General features: G+C 43.7%; 1 protein-coding gene across 1 annotated transcript in view; it reads right to left on the bottom strand.

Moving 5' to 3' along the window:
• The window catches only part of CSNK1G1 (casein kinase 1 gamma 1), a 64,530-nt gene extending 48,041 nt beyond the window's left edge, over nt 1-16,489 (bottom strand). Inside the window, exons 1-3 of the mRNA XM_082488613.1 lie at nt 16,142-16,489; nt 8,402-8,442; nt 3,205-3,274 (exon numbers count right to left, since the gene is read on the bottom strand). Of these exons, the coding sequence (XP_082344739.1) occupies nt 3,205-3,274; nt 8,402-8,442; nt 16,142-16,319 (289 nt within the window). The 5' untranslated portion in view covers nt 16,320-16,489. The remainder of the gene's footprint in view (nt 1-3,204; nt 3,275-8,401; nt 8,443-16,141) is intronic.
• Between the last annotated feature and the right edge of the window lie 684 nt (nt 16,490-17,173).

Raw genomic sequence — 17,173 nt, 5'->3', positions numbered from 1 at the left:
AGCGAAGCAGGTAACCAAGACCAGCATACATCCTTCAGGCATTGAACTGTAGAATTGTTCTAAAATTTTGGGGCAAAAGTCCACCAAAAAGTATTTTATGCAGGACCAGACTCCAAAATGAGCATTACTAGTTGCAAATTTCTCTCCAAAAGCAACACTTGTCCTGCCTGTGTGATCGAGCACTTCACACCTCAACTACACTGCTTGGGCTTCTGCAGGGGTTTTGACACACAAAACCCTTCAGCTCCTGAGTTTGGAGGTTGCGCTTCTCGATCTGGTATGTTGCAAGTGAGTCATGACCAAGTTTTCTATGGTCTTTAGCATCCAAGACCATTCTCTTGGAAGGCCGACTGCCCTCCAGGTTAGTCCCAACTTCATGTGGACTCATCCAGTCACATACTAGAGATGAAATACCTTTTTCAACACACACAAAGCTATCCTACAAGAAAGTTCCTCCAAGGAGGTTGTTCCCTTCCAACTTAAGTTTTCCTATGATTAGCATCCAAGAGTAATATACTTGAAAAATGTTTATTCTGAGTGTCGAGGAAAAAGGAAATCACTATCAAAATTCTTCTCATTAGGAAAAAACACATTTTTCTCCAAATGCTGCAGGTGATGACAATTTTGACATCTCACGGAGACGCTGCTCACTGAGACCATCTGGTTGTACATGCAGTTGAACGCAGCAGTTGCACTAACAAGAGGACCACGCTGCTACTGCGGCGTTACAGCAATGCTTTTACTAGTCGTACTTTTTAGGCTAACGGTGGGAGGTTTGCAGTCAGCCACGTTATTTGGCAAGATTAATTGGCTAATTTATTGAACAGTATGTCACATGTAACACTACTGTTGTTCTCCTCTGAGTCATACACACCATGGGTTTGGACACTTTCAGTCTTCATTTGGCAAGTCAACGATAATTTCACATAACCGGTCCGGCTTACTGGAAGTTCACGGCTGTCTGTTTGAGCAGCTGAAGTTTTTAAGCGAGGACCATTGAGGGGAGCTTGGCATTAACAACATCACTGCAAACAGACCCGTCTATTTCCCCAAAGCAAGCACATATTTAGCACCAATCTGTTTTTACAGACAGACAGTCTTCCCCTAATTCTCAGCGTGGCATGCAGACACCAAGTTAAGGCTTCCTGGTCCTGGCAGTCTGACTCCACCAAAATTTATTTTGTTCAGCTTCCAAGTTGCATGGAGAGACCAGAGATGTGGCTCACATCCTCCACCCGAGCTCCTGGCCTATTTCCAGTTGTTTTAGCAAAACTCTAGCACAAGAGCTTCTTATGGCACTCAACAGATTATCAGAGCTGGGTTTGCGATGCCCGTGGGACCACACCGAGACAGAAATAAAAGTCGCGTTGTTCATGAGGCTTCTCAACAGTCTCTTGACAAATACTGGCAAAAAGGCTTGAGATGACAGTCATTGCCCTCCTCCCCCCAGAATCAAGCGAAGAAAGATCCTGAAGGCAAGACCTCCATGTCTGATGGCAGCATACTCAGAAATACTTCCATGTGCGCGCACAGCATCAGATAGAGCAGAAGCACCTTGCGTGGTTGAGTGTTGTAGGATGAAAAGTTTAGATTTATTAGGAACAGAAGAAAACCCATGAAAAATACTTAATCTAAGCAAAATAAAGCCAAGCCCCCAACACGTGATCTGTTTTAAAATTCCTCAATAACATCTTTAAAGAGTGGTAGAAAGCTGACAGGTGTAAAAAAAGCAGATTGGGATTCATTCGTGTGTCATGAGACACGTGTGCCAGGGTATCACAGAGCTGGCAAGCATCAACAGAACTCGAGTAGGAAGCGAAGAGCAGAATTAAGTGTATCACTTATTCTGTGAACCTACATTTGATTTATTTACTACACAAGCTTCAGCAGAAACACCCGAAGTCTCAAAAGCACAGGTAACTGGAGTTAAGTGACAACATGAACCTGTCAGGAGCTTTGTGCACTGTACCAGATGCTACCACTAGAATACAAAATACATAGAAAAGAGCATCTTATTTCAGTAGATATGGTCTGTTTAAAAAAAAATTAAACAATATTTTAGTGTCTCCAATAGTGACAACTTATTTGGTTCCCACATCCCAGATTTTGCACCCTGTAAGGGGCAAAAAAGCCATAAAACACAGAGTGCAATAGCACCCAATATCCAGAGGATGTGCTACACAAAATTAAGGAAACTGATTAGAAAAAATTAATTGGAGCAAGCAGAAAGGAAAAACGCAAGACGACTGCTCAGGCACTGTGTATTATGGGCTCAGAGCATATATATCTTTCATTCTGTTCAACTTAGTATTTTGGTAATATGAGAGCACATCCCCTGCCAGCTAGGCGGAAACTAGGTGCATCCAGGGAAACAGGCAAAAATAAAATCAGAAGAAAGTACAAATAAGTTACAGTAATGTAGGAAACTTGCCAAAGCCCGAGGTCAATATATGATCAAGGCACAGAAGGAGCAGAGAAGGTCTTTGCTTTAGAGAGACTTCCTCGTGCAGCAGGGAGTCAAGGCTGGGGAAGTCCTTGGTATGGGAAACAGCACATACTAAAAGTCTCTATAGCTTTAAAAAGCAACCATAAATTCAGGGGAGAAAAATCCAAACACTATTAGACACAAGCTCAAGCCCTACATTAGGGAAATCAGAGAGCTTGCCAGGAAAAATAAAAATTAGAAACCCACCTTTGGCTTATCCTGTTTCTTCTCATATTTGCTGTCGACTATGGTTGCACAGAAGATCCTGAGCCCATGGGCTTTTGGACACTCTTATGATTTTGTAAATATCAATGAAAACAGTATTTCAGGTTTTAATTAGAAAAGCTCTCTGCTTTTTACACAATTTCCTAGATTTTAAGACTTTACGTCGCCTTTTGTCTGTCATTCTATACACAAACAACTTTCCATCCATTGACAGTTCCTATGTTGTACAAACACACTTACATGGGTAATTCCCATATCAATCAATCCTCACTTATGCAACAGCCAGTTTACTAACAAGAGCTTCTAGCTCCAAATAATTATCCCATATCACTGTGATGTTATTCAGACCAAATCCCTGCCAAAAACTCATGTGGGACTAAGAGTTTGTCCAGCTCAGTAAGTTCAAGTCAGACTTGCGAAACAAATACGATGGCAACATTTGATTTAATAAAGAAATCACACATTTTCTATAAGCTTAAGGTAGGTTTACTCACCTGCACTTCCAAGTTGTTTATAAAACCTGTATTCTAAATGAAGCTGTGGTGCACGTGATTTTATTGGTTCCTAAAACAGAAAAAAAAAAAAAAAAAGTGGTTAAAATCAGCTTGACTGGAAAAAGTTATATCCTATACTTGAAGTTTTGTGACTGTATACAACGCTTCAAGTTTCAAGGTAAAGCACCCTAGACTGAAAGTCTGACAACATACTTCACTATTAGGCATCATTTAAATAAGCAGAGAACAAGCAGTACGACTTGCAATACACACTCTGGAGGAGAACGAACGTCCTCATTTAAACACAAAACACATTCATGGCAGGGAAATTCAAGAACCATTCAACAAAACTCCTGGTCCTTGAAGAACGACCCTGGACGTTGGCAGGAAGAAAGTCAAAAGCTGCAAGAGATCAAGTCCCAAGTACACCTTGTGGACTGCGGCTGCCCACAGTGTTTTTGCCGGTTGCTAGTCTATATTTTTGAAAAAATGTTGAGTCATATATCTGCGTTTTAAGTCAGACCACAGTTGTATAAAGCTACAATCTTGCTTGCAGCAAGCGCTACAGTGCAGCCAGATATCTGGTAGAAACACAGGAAGAAGTCTCCCTCTTCAGTAGCAGGTGTCAGTCAAACATCTCAAAGCACTCAAGAATATTCTATTTTTATACACATAATAATAATAAAAACAAGGATAAGTCGGCAATGCACCCAAAACATTACATTTCTCAACTGTTACTCATCTGCACTTTACACACAAAACTTAATGCCTTTGATCCATAAAGGCATTAACGTGCAAGATCGTGAAGCTTCTAAAAATATAAAGTTAACAGAGAGGATTAAGAGATGAGTAATTAGATTTTTAATAAAACTCTGCACTTGGGATAGGCAGTAACATGGATGCACCAACTGCCCAGACAGCTTTGAAATGGGATATAATACCAGCCTCAATTTTTGTTTGGATGTTGCTTATTTCCCTGCTTTAGAGAAAAGAAATGCTCCGTGCTCAAAACTATGTGAAACTCATAGTACGGCACCAAAATTAGTCTGAATTTCAAAAAGCTGCTAAATAATCCTCTATTTGGAAGTTAACTCATCACCTAGAAGTTTGCCTATAAAGGAGCCCCCTAAGACTAACACCCACATCAGCTCCCGTGAGTTATAGCGAGAGCATCCAAAGGAGGTTGAACACAGCCAAGAGTTGGAGCCAACATCTCCAATATGGCGGAGTAACTCTCCTGTCTTCACAGGAGGACACGAAGGCTTCAGCTGATCCACTTGTCTTGTTGCACCTCTGCTCTGTACGGCAAGACGAATGTCCGCATTTGGTATGAGCTCCGCATTAAAAATTTCTTTTTAAGTCAGAAGAACAGTTTTTGTACAGGAATTGAGGCGATTCGGCTCCCAGCCAAGCTGTTCACCCACCAGCTCAAGTCATCCCCTCCATTTGCCAGCAAGGAGAAAAAAATACTCAACTTTCTGATATTTAAAAGCTTAAGAAGTCAAATACGACCAACTACTTAGAAAACTATGGTCAAAAATATTCTGAAGGCAAAACTGAAGCTGTACTGAAGACAAATATAAAGCAACACAAAAACAAGTTTGTTATCTACGCTGCATTTAAATTAAGATAATTGTTGATGATGGCTTGAGGGAGAGTCTATAGACACCCGCCGCACAGCAAAAGGGATTTAGGGCAACAGGAACTCAGCCTGTTCAGTGAATAGTTTATCTATCCAAATAAACTCTTTGGATAAAGGTAGAAGGATTAATGTATCAGGATGTGAGGCTGCTCCTGACAAAAATCAGGGAAAGCAAGTCCAAGCCACTTGTGCAGCAGGAGCTGCTGAAGCCTGAGCTCTGGATGCTTGCCAGAGTGGTGGCAACTTCTGAGAAGATCGTACCAGAACAGATGGTTGTCCTGCAGGCCAAGGGCTTAAGGATGCTGGCAGATGTTGCATTTGTAGCGAAAATAACTGAACTGCTACTGCCTAACCTACAAAATCCACAGCTCTAACCAACGGGCACCACGACGGCTATGAGAGGGTACAGCTTGGTACCCACTCTCAGACTACATCTGTATGTGAAACGGGCTGGTTTCACACAGGAAAGAAATTCCTACCATTCCTACCATGTACAACTCCACATGAAAAACCCTCGGAAGATTAAACCAGTAAATATGGCTATGGCATTTCACAAGACAAACTCCTTCGTGAACTAGATGTCCTCATCCAAATAACGTTCAGCTGAAGAGCAAGATGAGGAGCTATATGGTGACACCACCCAAGTCAGAAGACGGGCAGTATTTCTCACCACCAGCAGTTTTCCAAGATGCGTCACAATCCTCAGCCCTAAAGAGAAACCATGAGATGTTAGTGCTGAATTTCACAGCACTTTCTGATCAGCTCTTCGGCATCCATCACACAATTCTCTATTTTTCCAGGTTTAACATCATGACAGGAGGCACGAATAGCTGAGACAGCAGGGTTGCAGTTGTAGAAGATGGTATCACACAGCTAGAAGGACTTGGAGCGGAGTTTTGACTTGGTCCAACAACGCAGATAAAAGAAAATGTTGCCTTCAAGTACACTGAATGCAGCTACTCTATCACCAGTCCACAAATTATTCGAAGGATAAAGAAAATCACATATCAGTACACATGTAAGAGAAGTGTATTTGCTGCTGAGGAGGCCGAGTAATTCTTACTCCTGTGGAATATGGTCTGAGATTAGGAGACCAGAACCACCCCCCATCTCTTCTACTGTTCCCTCATTAATCTTCTCAAAACCAGAGCAAGTATGTGAATGCCTGGATGGGCAGCGGATGGCAATTCCAGTCCTTCAGATGTGAAGGACCAGAGATTTTTAAGCCTGAATCACAACAGGGCAAATAAAACCGGAGCGTGCTGCAGAGGAACTGCTTTAACACTCACATATTTGGGGGAGGAGGGAAGGGGGGGGAGAAACAGGGGAGGAGGAAGAACGCTATATCGGAAAAAAATAGGTAAGATTAAGGTAGCAATAAAGGTAATGCCATCCGGCTATTGAAAGGTTTCAGGTTACTGGGAGGTGTCACTGCAGGCACTGTTTTGAGAGAAACAATCATCCTTTGGCCTAATACAGCTGTGTTTTTCCTGTATTATTACTTCCTTATGCCTTCCAATACTATAACTTTGTGGGGTTATCTTTGAAAGGAAACAAGAAGCATTATTAATTCAATAAAACACCTCGTCTATAGACACAGCGCATTTTATAGGTGTCGGATGTGCCCAAAAAGTGAGCTACCCAACAAGTACCCATCCTCCTTTTTGATGTGCATACATACCAAGGACATCCTAAGCTCCGCCGCAGGCGTTTATTTATTTATTTCAGGGAATATCTTCTGACATTTGCCAATAGGCTTGAAAACAAGTCCGTCCCGCAAAGCCCTAATTATTTTTCATCTACTGTGCATCATGTAAGGAGAACTCTAGAGATATAAAATCTGTGGCACTTGAACGTGATCAGAATTAGTGCGCCGAGTCCATCCTGGTCTCCTGTAATCTGAATGACTCCTGTCATTTTGCCAGACAGCATCGGTTGGGCAAACAGGAGCGTTTGCTGCTAATATCGAATTAGCATTACAACTTTAGCTTCAGATTCTAGGGTTTGGATCTGTGATTAAAGAGCAAATGGATGAGAACACATGAGCCGGAGACATGAAATTTGAAAACCCCGAGAGACTAATGAAAGCCTTAGTTTACAGACAGGAAAAGTTAAGGCATAAAAACAAACTACTGGGCTACGACTTTATAAATCTGGCAGAGCTACAAGTTAGAGAGCTTCCCCTTCCCCTACACTCCTACTGCAAACCACCGCTGACCACAGCATCTTCATGCCCTGAAGGAGTCTTCAGAAGACAAATTTTTACCTGGGCCACTGGCTGGGGCAGGTATAAGAAACACGGAAGCTGTCACTGTGTGCAACTGGGAAGGGCTACAACGACTGCAGGGCAGAAAATAAGCAGATAGCCAGTACTGGGGCTTGTAGTGCTGGATGATAAGAGAGCTGTGAACAAAAAGTTGGGGTTGTTCAGCCTGGAGAAAAGAAGGCTCCGGGGAGACATTATAGTGGCCTTCCAGTACCTAAAGGGGGCCTACGGGAAAGATGGGGAAGGACTTTTTACAAAGGCATGTAATGATAGGACGAGGAGGAATGGCTTCAAACTGGAAGAGGGGAGATTTAGATTATATATTAGGAAGAAATTTTTCACTCTGAGGGTGGTGAGGCACTGGAGAAGCTGTGGCTGCCCCATCCCTGGAGGTGTTCAAGGCCAGGTTGGACAGGGTTTGGAGCAACCTGGGCTGGTGGGAGGTGTCCCTGCCCAGGGCAGAGGGGGGAGAACGAGATGGTCTTTAAGGTCCCTTCCAACCTAAACCATTCTATGATTCCATGATTCTGTGAAAACTTCTTGCAGAAGTTCTGATGTTTGCTACTACTGGGCTTGGGTTTTTTAACGCAACTCCTGCATTTCTTGGGTGAGCCAGTTTGATTCATTTTTACCATCCTACAATGTAAAAGGAGAAAATAATTCTGAAGATGCTGTGGCTATATATCCACAGCCACCCAAATCAGCTAGAGGAAAGACTGACCTTCGCTGAATTGGATCTTGGTTTGCTTGTTGCATCCGCAGTCCTTCAGCATCGTACCAGTCTGAATTGTGCTATTCTCCCCAAAAGGAATTTTAACCATTGCATCACCCCCTTTCCTACCTCTTGACTCCAAAAATACACGGAGGAGCAGGCTGCACAGTGCCACGCTCCTAACCAAACCCTCTGACAACAGCCCAGCTCGAGAGAGAGAAGGGTGTGGAAAATCGATGGAGTCCTGAAGAGAAAGGCTCAACCCAGAGGGTGGGAAATGATGACAAAGCCGCAATCAGTGCCGTTCACTGGGACCTGGCAGCCGGCTTGGAAAGAGGAACAAGGCGCTCACTCGTATAAGACAGCTACAAACCATTTAGGCACCAGAAATATTCAGCAGGTGGAGGGATGGCTTCTTTCCTTGTTTATAGCATCCTCAATAATTTATCTTAGTTTAAATAAGTTATTCTAGCTGAGGGGGAGAGCAGTATTAAGCCCAAAGTGAGAAAGTGGCTTTTGATCTGAGTTTTTAAGCTTAAGTACAAGTCATTTAAGAACACCTGAAGCTTCTACTTACCAGTTTGATCGCTACATATTCATTGGTGTAGAGATTTTTACCTGTGAATGAAAAAAAAAGAAAGATCTTTTAGTTCCACATTCAACACTTGCCGTTAGAGAGACAACGCAGGAGAGCGCCACGGATGGCGGAGAGATGACTTTTCTCAATTCCCTGCTGAAGTTCAAGCCTTTAACAAAGCGTAAACCTCAAAATAATAAGCTGCAGCAGCTCACCAGGGCAGGCAAACACCATCGTCCATTCAGCATAAGGTAACCATGTTTTATGGTAGCACTTAATGTTCACTGCAAGCGTCTGAGGACATATCCCAGACACATTAAGTTTTATTATCCCCTTGTCTGGGGAACAAGAAATGAAGAGTCAGAGCATCATTTCTTTCTGAAATGTCTTGAATCTGCTGGACACTGAACAGTTTTATCCTATGATCTATAGGGAGCTTCACTAGCTTGATGGTGTCACACATCAAAACGACTACTGCAAGGAGCCACATGAAAATAACCTTTGTACCAACACACAGCTTTTTATTTCTTCCTCTACGAACAGGCAGGCAGCACGTATAAAACACCTTCTGTACGCTAGCAGCACAAAAGCAATCCTCGTAACCTAATAAGGCAAATAACTCTCAGCTGCAATATGGTACCAATGATGTTAAAAAATACACCAAAAGAACAAAATCCTTTTCTTGGGACCCCAAACCATGGCGCAGCGTCTGGGCTGGTACTAACTCTGGCAAGCATGAAGGGCAAGAGCCTAAACGCAAATAACCAGGCAAGCACACAGCCAGCTGCCAGTATATCGTGGATCGATGACTTTGAGCCAGAGCTGGTACCCGTGTGCGCTACAGCTGGAGGTGAATTTTTCCTCCAGGAACCTGTCTGGTGTTTGAAGCAAGCCCTTGGCCTCCCTAGTGATCTGTGGCAGAGATGCACAGCTACACGTGTCAAGGAGCGTCTCTTTGTGTGTTCTGATGCTGCCAGTTATCGTATCATTCAGTGTCCTCCAGTTCCTCTGCTAGGTAATTTGAGCAGTCACTCCCTGTTCACCTTCTCCACGTTGCTCACGACTGACAGCAAACTCTCCTGGAAGAGCTATCGCTGAGGAAGGATGCTCAGGCAGTCCTTGTACCCGATCGGTCCCATCATCCTGACATCTCTGCTACCTTTCTGACCTCTTCTAGTTCCAGCATATCCTTTGAGGGTGGCAGTCTCCACAGCGCTAAGCTCCCCATGGTTCTATACAGGGGAGCACTGACCTTCTTTGCTCATCGTTGCCAGCGCCGCTACAGCACAAGTCATGCCTTCATTGAGTAACCACATAGCTCCAAAATTCAATAGCAATCTAGACTGGAAGTTATCAGTGCTCGTTTGTAGCATCAGCTTTGCTCAGCTCTATTATGCATTTGCTTTCCAATTCCTGTAATGGATATCGATGCTTAGAACAGAGCGGCTATTGAGAAAGTCCAGGATGGGGAGTGACATACTTCAGAGCAGGTCAGAGTTTGGGCAGCTCTAGCATGTCTACATAACACCGTTAAAAACATGCCAAGTCCTCCCTTGCATACTAATACTCTTCTCATGCAGCAACAGCATTAGAGGACTCAATAAAATTAAAGACATTATGAATATGAGAGAACACAGTCATCTTCAAATCCTGAAATATTTATCAGGGGAAAAATCCCCATTTATTTATTTTACTTTATAATAGTTTCATATTTTCTGCATTCAGCTTCTTTTGATACCATCCCCGCTATATTGCTTGGCGTAGTTCTGCCTCTCAAATTTCAGATTGGGCACCCCCAGCGCAGGTCCCGCACCGAGCAGATTGCTTTAACGTTCATCGGGAAGCCAAACCAAAATTTATGGACAGCTTCAACCCGTTACGGTAACTGGCAATGCTGTTCATCACAGGGCAAGCGTTTAAATGTGAGGTTAAATATCCTTAGAAGCGGCGTTTTACGCAAGCAGATGTGTAAGCTGTGCTCCAGCATTAACCCTTGCGACACAGGGTGGTTTGAATCTCTTTCTTTAGATCTTTCTTTAAATTTCCAGGCTGGAAATGAAGGGTAGAAAATAGGTTTTGCAGTCGTATCAGGAACACTCAGACATCGGAAAGTGGCTTCAAAGCACTGAAAGAGCTGGAAGGCCAAATCAGCGGCAGAGCAGGTGGCAGGATAAACCGCTTCACCCTTTGAGACAGATAAGGGCTCCAGCCTGATGCTACCTGGGGAGAACACGCAAGGACATTAAGGGAAGGCAGCCTAAATGCACTGAAATTATCTGCTCCATATTAGCTACCAGCAAATGAGTCATATCGGCAGCTCCAGCTGTAGCTCGCCCACTGACACTTCCTCCTCCCCTCCTCTTGATAGGGACTGAACTCTTATCAAGATGCTCGGTTTGGGGACATTGAGCCAGACTACGGGAACCTCCAGCCCAAATATGTGAGAAAGTTAGATGCTTTAAACAGCAAAAAACAACCCAAGGAGGGAGGCATGGGAACACCATCCCCTACAGATCCCAGGACCTCCATCACAATCTTGGAGATGAACCATTTCGAGGTAGTTTCGGCACTCACCGTGCTGGGGTATCGGTCTGTCCAGGGAGTGACGACCCACAGACCTTCCAGCAATGCTTGTGCTCTCCCACCAACACAGAATAAAGATATTGGGCAAACGGTCCTCTTCCAAGCTCGTTTCAAGGCAGAGGTGGACACTGCCAACACCCTCCACGTATGTGGAGCCACAATCCAGCCTATTATGGTCTGGTTCATAAGGCTGAGGACTTAAGATCATTTTGGTAATGAAATTCCTCAGTTAAAAAGCTGGAATTAGCAAAAGACTAGCCCGAGATGTCAGGCCAGGTAAATGAGCTAATTAATCCTCCGGTTCATCCCCTTTGAAGCACACACCATGGGGAGACCCTGAACATAAGGGGGTGCAAATGGGTCCACCTTCGGAACTCCAAACCCTTCCCACAGCTGCAGCTGGAGATGCTTGCTTTGCCAGCTATGATGGCAAAGCAAATCCCCAAAATGTCTCCCTTGGCTCGCTCCAGGCTGAGATCTACCCCTCGGCGTTGCTATCACACTGTCCAAGGCGTAATGGTTTCTTCTCCCTCCTTCTACAAGGCAGCAGCGGTATTAAAATGGAAGAGTAAAGGCAGTACTGCTCACAGGAGAAAGCGAATCTGCACAGTAAAATAAGCCATGAATAGAAGCCGCATCTTATCTTAGTAAGACAAAAGAGCTGTAATACAGCTGAGATGATATAACTGTGCTAACAAAAGCCTTTCAAGTTCAGGCAAAGCTTTTGATGGAGCAGCGATTAAGTTCATGCCTCAGTTTTGGGTAGTTCCACTGACAATTACAAACTACATATTTTAAATGAGAAGCGCCGCATTAAGTCACTGCCATTCACGTGGGAAACCAAACAGAGTGGATTTCTCAAGCCCTGGCAGTGAGATGTATCAAAAATACAGACAGATTGTGGACCAGTAAAGGAGCCCAAACTGATCAATCTCTTGCGTGCACTATTCCCACGGGGCAAAGTTAAGAGCCACGAGCACAAACGTCTCATGAACGACAAGAATCAAAAATGCTTTGACCCTTCCCTCTAGCTTGTCGCTGTACAGGCAATACATTTTGGTGACGGACCAGGGCTGGATAATGGAGCAAACATCCAACTAGTCATCCTAAAGACCAAGCAGAGCTCACCCCCAGACAGAACGGCATCTGCAGAGAGACCAGATCCCACGGGCAGCCAAAACACGAGTTCACAGCCATTTCGTGCCAGTTTTGCCATCCCTTCTAGAGCACGTGTCTCCAAATAACAGCTCCTGGTGTGGATCCTACACAGGATCTACTCTTACCCATGCCCTCCATATCTAGCATTATTCTAGTCCTATATTCACATGATGATTTTGTTACTTGGGAAGCAGACACAAAACCAGCCCCAATATCAGCTGCTATTATCATTATTTTTTATTTTTTGTTATTATTTTCCTCGTCCTAAAGCAGAACTCCTGGCTTCAAACTGCAGCCTGGGAGTCAGCTGGGTGGTTCTTGCTCCTGGGGGGGGCACCTTCCCAGATTTGATCAACCTGCTATGACTTGCCAACGAACAAATAAGCAGCTTTTCTTCTAGTTTGGGGCTTGCTGCTCGCTGCTGCGATGCATTGAATCTTCATGAGACCTCTGCGTGAATCATGCCAACATCTGACTTCTGGACACTACGCAATTTCTTTGGGCAGCATGTGAAAACACAGACTTCTCCAAAAATCCCTTTGCTGGAATAGCCTACCGAGGGAGTATACAAGCAACAAACAGGGTCTACCCCTCCTAACATTTTTTTTTTTTCCCCTCCAAGCAGGGAGAAAAGTTGCATCAATTGTTTTGAAGATGCCAGATAACGTTTGCATTAGAGCAAAAAATTTGGGCAAAAAGTCTACAGCTCTGCATCAGAATAATAGTCTTTCCAGAACTTAATGCTTATTTTAGAAAACCCTCCAACCCACTGAAACTGGAATAATTTTACATTAGTACCTATTTAATTGCTTTACTAAATAAGGGTGCCAAACACTGGGAAAAATAAGATATTTGAAGAGGCTTATTTATGCCTAACACAGCTCATGGATCAGGATTTTGGGTAAATACAAGAAGTACCCACTGGGTAAGTCCATGACTCGATATAAGGAGGCCGTTTGTAAGCTCAGCTGGTGATATCTCTTCCGCGGTGAAGTTTACAGCCACGGCTTATCACAGCACTAGATTTAACAGGCTAAATCCCATTTTTCCCAAGCGGTGAGCACCTACTGACGTCACATGATTTTACAGCCCGGTGAGCTGTTTTACGTAATGCTGGTTCACGTGTCAGCTTGGGGTGGAGATGCAGGACCTTGTAACGGCAGAAGACGCACTATAAAGCTTCAGGCGCGCTCCAGCTCCCAAGTCAGCGGGAGAATTAACTTGGCAGAGAACCGGGAGCTGCACAACAGGGTTTGGTGTTGCGCGAAAGGCACTGAAACCCCATAAGCACACAGAGTCCAGCCCAGGGACGGCAAGCCAGATCCCCCGCTCTTTGCTGTCACCGTACCCCTGCTAGTAGGTTGAGCGGCTTCAGAAACCAAAGCTCTTACAGATCACCTAATCTGCAGCCTGTCCAAAGAAACAGCAATTGTTTAACGCCATTTCACCCTAGAATTATGGGCCAGATGCTGAGTTTTGTGTTCATCTTCCCATTTCAGCTCCTCTGCGGGCTGGAATCCAACTGTGCTGCTCCCACGTGCTTCAAAAAAAGTAATATCCCCAGGGCTATCTGTATTTGCAGCAAGAAAGATCAACCCTAAGCAGTGGGTTTGATATTCGGCGAGGACAGCTTCCGTGCGTAGATGCCATCTCCTCCCTGAACAATTAGTCCTCTGTCTGGAGCTGGAGCGCAGTACAAGAGCAGCTTAGAGTGAAAACACAACACCTGAAAAAAGAGAAATTCAGGGAATTGGAAAAATACCTTTTCCCCTTGTTTATCAGTGTATGACTTTGTTCTTCCTGTGTTACTAAAAGCAGTCACGGGTGTTTAACTTCTCCGAAACCGTGTTAAAAAAAGCAAAAAGCAGAGGGCACACCATTCCTCTTTGCAGGACAAACCTGTTACCAGAGACTTGTTTGCTCGTATTTCAGATGTGCCGTTTCTCCTTCCCCCCAGCACAATTCAACAGTAGTTACCATCACATCTGTGCAACAGAAGTATCTGATATTTGAGCAAACCAGGAGCTCCTAAAGCTATAGTGACTGGCAAAAAGCAACAACGATACAGCTTCTGTAAGGACCTTATACCTAATTGCCGTTATCAGGACGTATGGCCTGTTGTTCAAATACAGCGTGCTTAGTTAACCAGTATTAAAAAACCCATTTACCAACGTACCAAAAAAAAAAAAAACAACCCCAACAAAGAGGCACTCAATTAACAGGTGTTGCTTTTTCCTTAGTTAAAACTGAAGAGGTCTGTAAACTGACTTTTTCAGAAGTGAAATCTCTTGTGTAGCATCCGTGCTTTGAACCAATACACTAGTCTGAAATCCAACACCACGAAAATTTTGACAAACGTGGAGAAAAAGAAAAAAAAAAAACAACCACCCACACACACGGAAACAGGATCAGCGTTTGGGCACCAGTCGAATAAACGCAAGAGTCATTTACCTGGAGGGATCCACTACAGCTGCAGAACCTTGAAGCAGAGCTTGGATTACAAAGCAATTCAACATCTCCATGGGGATCCTGCTATCGTGACATTTGCTGTTGGGGGGGTTAATAATGCAATACAGCTTCTCAAATTATGTTATTGTAAGAATCCAAACTTCTCTTCACCTGCCAATTATGCTCGTGTTCATGAAGGTGGGAGTTTTTGTCCCTGCCCTTGGTTTCTCTCCACCTTTGGAGTGTTATCTCTGCTCCTGTAAATCAATACACCTTCTCTGATGTAACGCTGAAACCAAAACTACCCATTTACTGAGACAGATCATAAGCCAGCTGGTGAATCTTTACACTGTGGAGAAGTGGCACATCATCCAGACGCCATAACCAAACCTTAGACGGAAAGATTACATCAGTTAATCTAAGATCAAATAGATTCTGAGCAGGAATCTACAAAGATACTATCAGTGGTTATATGTTACAACCCTTTGGTTACCTGAAGCAGTTTCCCTGATTTATTTATCATCCCTTGTGCCTCACGCACAAATAATTTTCATTTCAATTCTAAATACATACCAAGTTTTGGGCAAATGGTATTTATGTCAGCCAACCCATCTTCAGTACCCTGACATTCAGTACCACAGCAACCCAATTCATTCAGCAGAAGAGAAATGCCACCGTTTTAGGTCAGTCAGGATCAAGACCATCACAAGCTGCTGCTTCCGATCTACAGCAACTACCCCAAAACCGCGTATCAGGAGCTTAAGGGCGCATAATTAAGAACACCGGCTGCTTCCCCCAGCTCATTTCAAGAACAACCATCGTTTGTTTAGGATGACTTAAGAGCCCAATGCACTGCAGAGCAGTGCGCTGGGCTCTTAAGTCATCCTAAACAAACGATGCATTAGCATAGCCATCTGTTTGGGTGACCAGCTGCAAGACATGCGGTTAGAAGACCCAACAGACCACGAAAAATCACAGGCCAGTGCAGCAGCTGAGAGGCAGCAGCCAGATGGCCAGTCAGCACAGCCCGCTCTCGGCTGGCCAGCAAGTCACCCACATGGGACAGATCAGGGAGTGGGCGACGGGGCTGAAACTAGGGCAGCGAGGTTGGTAAAGGACATGGAATAGAGAAGATGGGGCTGAGTGCTGGGAGAGAGTCTCACCCATTACTTTAACAGGGCGCCCTGGCTTATGAACAAGAAATTGAGAGCAAGATTTAGCAATCCAGGCAGTTAAGAAGATTTTTTTTTTTTTTTTTTTTTTTTTCACCTTAGGCAAGACATTCAGCGCTGAGAACGGTCTTCATTGTCGGGATTGTTCAAAATTTGCATCTTTGGCCTCTCCAGTGTATTTGCTTTGACTTTATGCAAATAAAAATAATGCTAACAGTTACATCTTCTGAGTCAGAAGCTTCAGGTAAGGCAGCTCGACACTTGAGAAACAAGACAAGCACATGCATTTCTCAAGCCAGGGTAAATTTTTATGTATTTATATTCCAGTGGTGAAATGCTAATCTGGATAATGGAGGCCACTAAAACGGTTACTTCTTACCTAGTCTGAGTTCTCCAAAGTTCCCACACCCAATCTTCTTGCCCACTCTGAAGTTGGGTCCCACCATAAGAACACCAGAAGACGCTGATGAGCTTGGTCGAGAACCGTGCCCGCTCCTTCCTGGCATTCCTTTTGTCGTCCGCTGCCTTTCATCCTTTTCCCTATTAGGATGGTCCATGATCTTAGTGAAATATCTCTGCCAGCAAGCTGGCAGAAAGGAATCGGAGTATGCACTCTTCTCCTTAGAATGGAATTATATATCCAAAAGTATCTGAGTCAGGGTCCAAGAGAGGCATGGAAACGCGTGGAGTTCTTTTGGCACTGTATCCAGCTTCCTAATGCATCTTGATAATGTACCAAGGGGTCGATTACGTTCTCGAGAACTCGATAAAGGCAGGTTGCTTTTGGTTTCTTACCTGGGGAAAAGAAAAAGGATATATGAAGTCAAAAGTGTTATTTTAAAACAATACCGAGCAAATGTACCACAGGGCCAACACCCAGAACTTTCCTTGAGGAAATGAACAGCTATACGGGAATTTTACCATTTTCTTATCAATTTTCTGATAAAAAGCCCTGACATCACAAAGAGACATAAGTGCTGCCCATCCGCTGCTTGCTGCTCAGCACTCACACAGCACATATGAACAAAAGCAATTCCAATTACACCAGCACATCAGGTGGAAACTGCAAGGAGATCACATCCCACCTTTAAAGCAACTGTGAATTGTAAAGTTTTTCTTCTCACTTCATATATTTATAAACTATTACACAAAAGCCAGACAAAAAATAGGAAGTGGGAAATGAAAGGTGCTAAGAGAAGAAAATATTGAAGCACTTCGGAAGTCAAATTTTCCTTTTTTTCCCATCTTTTAAAGTTGACCCCACTTATATTCACTAATCGAAACTGTTGTCTTACAGAGATGACCAAAATCAGTAGCCAAAGCAAGATTTATTATTTTAAAAAAAAGCTAGAAATTTCCTGAAAGCTATATCAACACACAGTTTGTGTTACTAGCATGATTTAGTTGCCAA

Source organism: Vanellus vanellus (genome assembly GCF_965231255.1).
Source record: "Vanellus vanellus genome assembly, chromosome: 11".
NCBI classification, from domain to species: domain Eukaryota; kingdom Metazoa; phylum Chordata; class Aves; order Charadriiformes; family Charadriidae; genus Vanellus; species Vanellus vanellus.
This window is presented reverse-complemented; position numbering and strand designations above follow the sequence as displayed.